This window comes from Rhinopithecus bieti, unplaced genomic scaffold, assembly GCF_001698545.2.
Source record: "Rhinopithecus bieti isolate Rb0 unplaced genomic scaffold, ASM169854v2 scaffold_17939, whole genome shotgun sequence".
NCBI lineage: Eukaryota > Metazoa > Chordata > Mammalia > Primates > Cercopithecidae > Rhinopithecus > Rhinopithecus bieti.
Genome location: NW_016809446.1, coordinates 555,855 through 562,897, shown reverse-complemented (window position 1 = coordinate 562,897; position 7,043 = coordinate 555,855). Strand labels below are relative to the sequence as shown.

At 41.4% G+C, this 7,043-nt stretch overlaps 1 protein-coding gene across 3 annotated transcripts in view; it reads left to right on the top strand.

The window, feature by feature from the left end:
- The window catches only part of PLEKHM3 (pleckstrin homology domain containing M3), a 214,050-nt gene that overhangs the window by 22,695 nt on the left and 184,312 nt on the right, over positions 1 to 7,043 (top strand). For 2 of the 3 annotated variants that reach the window (XR_001888650.1, XM_017889401.1), the window contains exons 5-6: positions 3,169 to 3,216; positions 4,777 to 5,705. Coding sequence is in view for 2 of the 3 variants with exons in the window: in XM_017889401.1 (XP_017744890.1) it covers positions 5,096 to 5,705 (610 nt within the window). In the remaining variant the exon portion in view is untranslated. The remainder of the gene's footprint in view (positions 1 to 3,168; positions 3,217 to 4,776; positions 5,706 to 7,043) is intronic. The other variant, XM_017889400.1, reaches the window with a different exon arrangement.

The window sequence follows — 7,043 nt, the reverse complement described above, 5'->3', positions numbered from 1 at the left end:
AAAAAAAAAAAAAAAAAAAAAAAAAAAAAGAAGTACTCAATTATAGAAATTAAACTTGACATCAGACTTTTGTACTGTAGTGAATTTGAGAGCTATAGAGCTCAGGAAAAAGATGAAATTCCAAAGAGTAAGGTTGGAAGACAGAACCTAAAAGAATGAAGACAGAGAGTATATAGGAGGATAAGTAAGAAGGGCATGGTGTCTGTAGTCAAGTAGCTCAGAGTTTAGAGTAGGATCTGGAGAGATTGGCTGATCATTTCGGTACAATGTGGCAAACCCAGGGTGCTATGAGAGCCTGAGCAATTAGGAAAAGCTCCCCAGCTTGGACAAAAGCATGGAGGAGTAAAATAACAAGGTGGGTGGTGTCAGGCCTCTGAGCCCAAGCTAAGCCATCATCTCCCCAGCGACCTGCACGTGTACATCCAGATGGCCTGAAGCAGCTGAAGATCCACAGAAGTGAAAATAGCTTAACTGATGACATTCCACCATTGTGATTTGTTTCTGCCCCACCTTAACAGATCGATGTACTTTGTCATCTCCCCCACCCTTAAGAAGGTTCTTTATAATCTCCCCCACCCTTAAGAAGTTTCTTTGTAATTCTCCCCACTCTTGAGAATGTACTTTGTGAGATCCACCCCTGCCCCAAAACATTGCTCTTAACTCCACCACCTATCCCAAAACCTGTAAGAACTCATGATAATCCCACCACCTTTGCTGACTCCTTTTTCGGGCTCAGCCCACCTGCACCCAGGTGAAATAAACAGCCATGTTGTTCACACAAAGACAGTTTGGTGATCTCTTCACATGGACACGTGAAACAGGTGGGTGTTGGTGAAGAACTTTAACTTGGAGAAGTGGATAGGTCATGAGGCGCTATCTCTTATGCAACGCAACAGCAACACATTTGTTAAACACGTGTCTATTTAGTACGTGTGTGTGTGCATGCACGCCAAACGCTATTCTGTGTATTTAGGGTACATTAGTGAACACAATGAACACAAATTCCTGGACTCGTAGAGCTTATATTTTAGTGGAGAGAAACACTAAATGTTAAATAAATCAATTAAATGGTATGTTAGAAGATCGTAAATGCTTGAGGAAAAAGGGTACCTCAAGCCAGGTGATCAAGGTTAACGTGAACAGTAGTAAGTCATGTTCATAGTATATATCCTTAATATTATATGATGAGAATGGTACTTCAAAAACATATAGCCCTGGATTCGTGATGAGAAAAAACATCAAACAAATCCAAAATGAGGGACATTCTCTGAAATACCTGACTAGTACTCCTCAAAACTGTCAAAGACATCAAAAACAGGTAAAGTCTGAGACACTCTCATAGCCAAGACAAGGCCCAAGAAACAGGACAACTAAATGTCATGTGGTATCCTGTATAGGATCCTGGAATAGTTAGAGGACATTAGGGAAATTTGAAGAATTTTGAAGAAGGTATAACTTAATAATAATGTAACAATATTGGTTCATTAATTGTGAAAAATGTATCATACTAATGTAAGATGTTACATACAGGAAACGGAGCATGGGGTATATAGGAACTGAGTGTGTTACCTTTGTAATAATTCTATAGATATAAAACTGTTGACTGGGAGTGGTGGCTCATGCCTGTAATCCTAGCACTTTGGGAGGCCAAAGTGGGAAGATCACCAGAGTTCAAGAGTTCGAGACTAGCCTGGCAACATGGGGAAACCCCGTCTCTACTAAAATTAAAAAAATTAGCCAGGCATGATGGGACGCCTATAATCCCTACTACTCAGGAGGCCAAGGCAGGAGAATTGCTCGAACGCGGTGGGCTCGAGGTTGCAGTGAGCTGAGATCGTGCCACTTCACTCTAGCCTGGGCGAAAGGGCAAAACTCCGTCTCAAAACAAAAACAAAAACAAACAAAACTGTTTTAAAATGAAAAGTTTATTTAAACAAAAGCAGAGTAAGGGAGATCAAGAGTCTAGGGCAGAGAAGGGCATTATGATTTTAAAGAGGGTGGTCAGGGAGGGTCATATGAACAGTTAGCTAAGGAGAGAGTTGTCCATGTTGGGGTGTCTGGGGGAACAGCAAATGCAAAGGCCCTGACGTGAAAACTTGCCTGCATGTTTAAGAGCATGAAAGTGCTCATGGGGCCTCTTCCCTTCTTTGGGCCTCAGTGGCTTCTTCTATGAAATACTAAGGTTGAAAAGATAATCCCAAAGGCCAGTTTCCTTGTCTAACAGTCTATGGCTTTAGACCATGTGGGTTAGAAGTATTCCACCAACCAGCATGGCCAACACTGGTTATATACATTCTTTTTTTTTTTCTTTGAGACAGGGCCTCACTCTGTTGCCCAGGCTGGGGTGCAGTTTTGCGATCTCAGCTCACTGCAACCTCCGACTCCCTGGTTCAAATGATCCTCCCACCTCAGCCCCCTGAGTAGCTGGGACTACAGGTGCACACCACCATGACTGGCTCATTTTTGTATTTTTAGTAGAGATGAGGTTTCACCATGTTGGCCAGGCTGGTCTCGAACTCTTGGTGGATCAAGTGATCTGCCTGCCTCCCAGAGTGCTGGGATTACAGGCATGAGCCACTGCACCTGGCCTGTTATATACTTCTAACCAGCCTACAAATACCAAGCCAGAAGCATAAAAAATAATATATCTAGATAGTTCGATAAATCAAAAAAAAGAGAAAGAAACAATTACTTTGAAGGTTATTTACACTTTCTCTGTCATGAGTAAAGACTGAATTTGAAACATTGGATGAGAAAAGGAATATCAGTAATCTTCAGTGAACAACTTAATGCTCTGAACCTTGGAGCCTCTTATACATTGGGAAACTTGTACTTTGTTTATGTTCATTTCAGTTTTTAGTAAGGAAAGAATGAAAAGTTTTAAGATTTATTATATTTATGTATATTTCTGTCTCTGTTATATAAGATGAAATTGAAATATATCCCAAGTTTCAAAATTATAGAAGCACTAAAACCCTGTTACACAGTTAGAGAGACTGAAGGTTTAACTTTAGACTCAGAAAAAATAACCCTGTTTACAGCTAGAAATGTTTTATAACTAATATATAGCTCTAAAAATAAATCTATGCTTTGCTTCATGAAGTGCTAACATAATAAATATCAAAATATGTAAAAGTAGACAAACTCATAGTCATTATCACTTTGCAGGAGGTTCTCCTATGAACTGCAAACCTCCTTGATACATCTAAAATAAAGGTCTGTATATATGAGTTTAATTTACATATGTTAAGCTAAGTAGATTGGTACTGTTGATATAAATGTAATGGTTTAATGACCTAAGTGGAAAAAATGAATTTAACCATAAAAATTGTGAAGTTTTTACAAAGAAACCACGTCTGTCTACATTTGTGACAACATGTATGTATTAGTTCGTTTTCACGCTGCTGATAAAGATATACCCCTAGACTGGACAATTTACAAAAGAAAGAGTTTTATTGGACTTACAATTCCACATGGCTGGGGAGGCCTCACAATCATGGTGGAAGGTGAAAAGCATGTGCCATGTGGCAGCAGACAAGAGAAGAACTTGTGCAGGGAAACTCCTCTTTTAAAACTACCAGATCTCGTGAGACTTACTCACTATCACAGTAACAGCACGGGAAAGACCTGCCCCCATGATTCGATTACTTCCCACTGGGTCCCTCCCACAGCAAGTAGGAATTCAAGATGAGATTTGGGTGGGGACACAGCCAAAGCATGTCAATATGTAATGGTGTTGCTAGTTGCCTAGTTTTGCCTACTTGTAAGTAGTTAAGGATTAAAAAAGCCCTTGCCTAGTTGTTTTGTTTTTTTTTTTCTTTGGTAAAGGTATAAAGGTATATGTGACAGTTGGGCACTTGAAATGTGACTAGTGTAACTGAGGGACTTTGATTTTACTAGATTTACATTTGAATGGTCATAATGGCTGCTGTCTACTGTACTGGACAGCATCACTGTCAAGGTCTGCTCTAATTTGGCCCGGCCTTGGTAATCTAGTATTTGAAAGCGCGGGTTACTACTTATGTAGGATTTTTTCTGCCCAGGTAGAGATGTAAGGTTTGGAACTTGAGTTCTGTAGAGAGAAAAAGATGAACTCAAACCTGCCACTCAGGCTGTGACTTCACCTTAAGCTCTTAGACACCCTGCAGACCGGACCCATACTCTGAGGCCAATCCTGGAAGTCTCGGGGAGTTTGGAGCCTGAAACCCGAAGAACGCCAGAGCATTGCTGAAGTCCAGAGTCATCATCAAGCATTATATAATCTAAGTCTAAGAAGCACAAGCACAGTCACATTTGGATTTTAAAAAAGGGCAGAACCTCCTTCTCTGCTTCCCTGGGGCACCTTTAAACCCAGCAGATCATCAGTGCCTTCAAAGTTGGTGAAAGGACTCAAGCATTTATGACTTTTAGACTGATTACGATACAGACCCAGTCACAGAATTCCTAGTTTCTTTTGCTTACTATTTTAGGTCAGCATATCAGAGATTTGCCAGGGCAGTCTTTTCACAAATGCTCTCAAAGCATTTTCTCTGTGTGAGTAAAAGCTATTGACCTTAATTCCTCTTATCAAGTGCTCCTCCCTGCTCCGTTTAAGTTTTTATCCAAAGCGGGTAGTGATATGTATTCCTGACAATGGCACTTCTGTGTAGGTGTTGTCTGCCTTTGTGCTTGACTGCCATAGAACGGGCGTAGAAGTGGGAAAGCAATTCGGCAGATTTGTGTACTGTAGAATACAATGAACCATGTGCCAACGTTATCCTGTTTATTTTCTTCCAGGAAATCAAGGATTGGCGTGGCGTTGCTTTGACAAGTACTTCCTGTTGTCTTCACAGAGGTCTTGCTGAAGAATAATCTCAAAGGAACATTTGGTCTCCCTATACATCTGTTAATGTCCATTAGCCAGTAGCAAATGCTTTTAATTATTGGGGAAACATCAACCACCTTTGTGTTTGGCCTGCTCCAGGAAGCCCAATGAAGGTTTCTTCCAGTTGTTTCCATAGCTGTATTGCTAAAGCACCCCTCTTGGTTGGGTGAATGTTCATGAAGCCATTTCTGGAACCAGCTTAGGAGGCTGAGGCCTCCTGGAGCCTGTGACATGGAAGCTTTGGAAGTGGATGATATCAGCCCGGCCTTAGAAGTTACGGAGGAGTTCTTTAGTACTTTGGATAGTAAGCTAGAAAAGGCTGTGCAGCAAGCAGAGGTTTATGGGATCCAGGAAGTCCCTGAACTGGTGGGGCATGAGGTACTCAGTAACATAACAGACAATGGTGCTATGAGAAATGTCACCTCCCTGGGCAAGGGGGGCATGATTTGGGACCACTGTAAGAGCAGGCTCTTAGAAACCAAAGCTCAAAATGTCTTCCCTGCCAAAGAACAGTTTATGGTCCAGAGAGGGACAACCCCAGATAATCTTTCCTGGATGGAACAAAAGGAAGCATCAACCTTTAATTTTTTCAATATCTGTCAGCGTCGGAGGGACCGGCCTCGTTCTGTAAATGACTTACTGGATGAGACCTCAACTTTCAAGCCAGGGCATGCTCGATCACGATCAGATATTACCCAAGTGGACTGGAGGGTGGTCCTCAAAACCACGCCTTTGCAGCAGCAGCAACAGCAGCAGCCATCGCTTCAAGGCCCGCACGTCACCAGGCCATCTTTTCTGTTGCCCTTACCAAATAAGATAGAAGATGCTCAAGGAAATACTGGTATGTTTTTAAATATTATTTATTTATTTCCTTTTTTTTTTCTTTTGGGGCTGTGACTCAGATAAGCTTACATGTTTTTATATCTGACTTCTACTGAATCATTGCTGATTTTTCGTTTGTCTCTCTTAATCTGCCTCACGAGAATATTACGCTCCAGCATCCACATCTGGCCTTGCTTATCTAAGCTCCCTCTTCCATTTTCTTATGTACTTTACCAGGCCTCAAGTCAACAGTCTTAGTATCTTCCTAAGAGGTATTCAGTGAAAAGACAATTATGGTAAATTCTCCCTTTCTAATCTTGTATGTTAGAATCAGAATACTCTCATACTTAATGTATTAATAGTATTTTCCTGTGCACATTGTATGATACTGCCTATTCTTACAGTAGATCGTACATTGGGCTGAGCCTGTGCTAGGAAGGAGTTAAAGATGTGTGAAGACACAATCCCTGCCCTAAAGAACTTTTCATCTAGCTGAGGGGATCCAACACCAACAAAGACTCAAGGGTACTTGGTAACGAGAGACAGTAGATGGGCCATTGAAATGTGTGGGAGGGGCTTTCATTTTACTGTCCATATAAGAGTGAGTGGCAGTTACCGTAAGAGGACAGAAGAAGGAGAAGACACTGTGGGTTGGGCTTCTCAGGAAGGGCTTAGCTTGCAAGGGGACATGGAACTTGAGCTACATCTGGAAGGACACTAAGATGCAGACGGAACATCACAGGACATGGCACTTGGTCAGGGTTACAGTGTAAACAAAGGTGGGGAGAAGGGCGTGCAGAAGAGAGCAAGCAGACCCTGGCAAGTAGAGCGAAGGACCCTGTAGCCAGCAGTGACAGGAAATGGCTGGAGAGGGTGGTTAGGTCCTCCCTCATGGCAGAGGATCTTGAATTTCTTTTCTCCTCATACTTGATTCACATATGTGTACACATGAATACGTACTCATGAACTTGCTCTTCTGTGAGACACAACAAACTCTCTCTCCATTTTCCCCAGAATTTCCTTTGAGATAATCTCATTTATACAGGCTATCAATTTTTGTTACTAATGACTCTCAGTCACCCTACTCAACCTTTAGTGTAGATGGCTTCTGCTCAGTTAACTGGGAGACCATTTTTGGTGCTTCGCTGCTGTTTTAGTATTACTTCAGTTTCTATCATTGCGTGGTATTCTATCGATGCGTTCAACATTTGAATTATAAAAATTAGCTTATAAGTGTAACCCAAGGCAAGGATATAGTTTAGTATGTCTGTTAAGGAAATGCAGTGTTCCAGAAATTCATCCGTTTCAAATCCTTTATTTTTTACACTCTAATTCATGACTTGTAATTCCTTGTCTT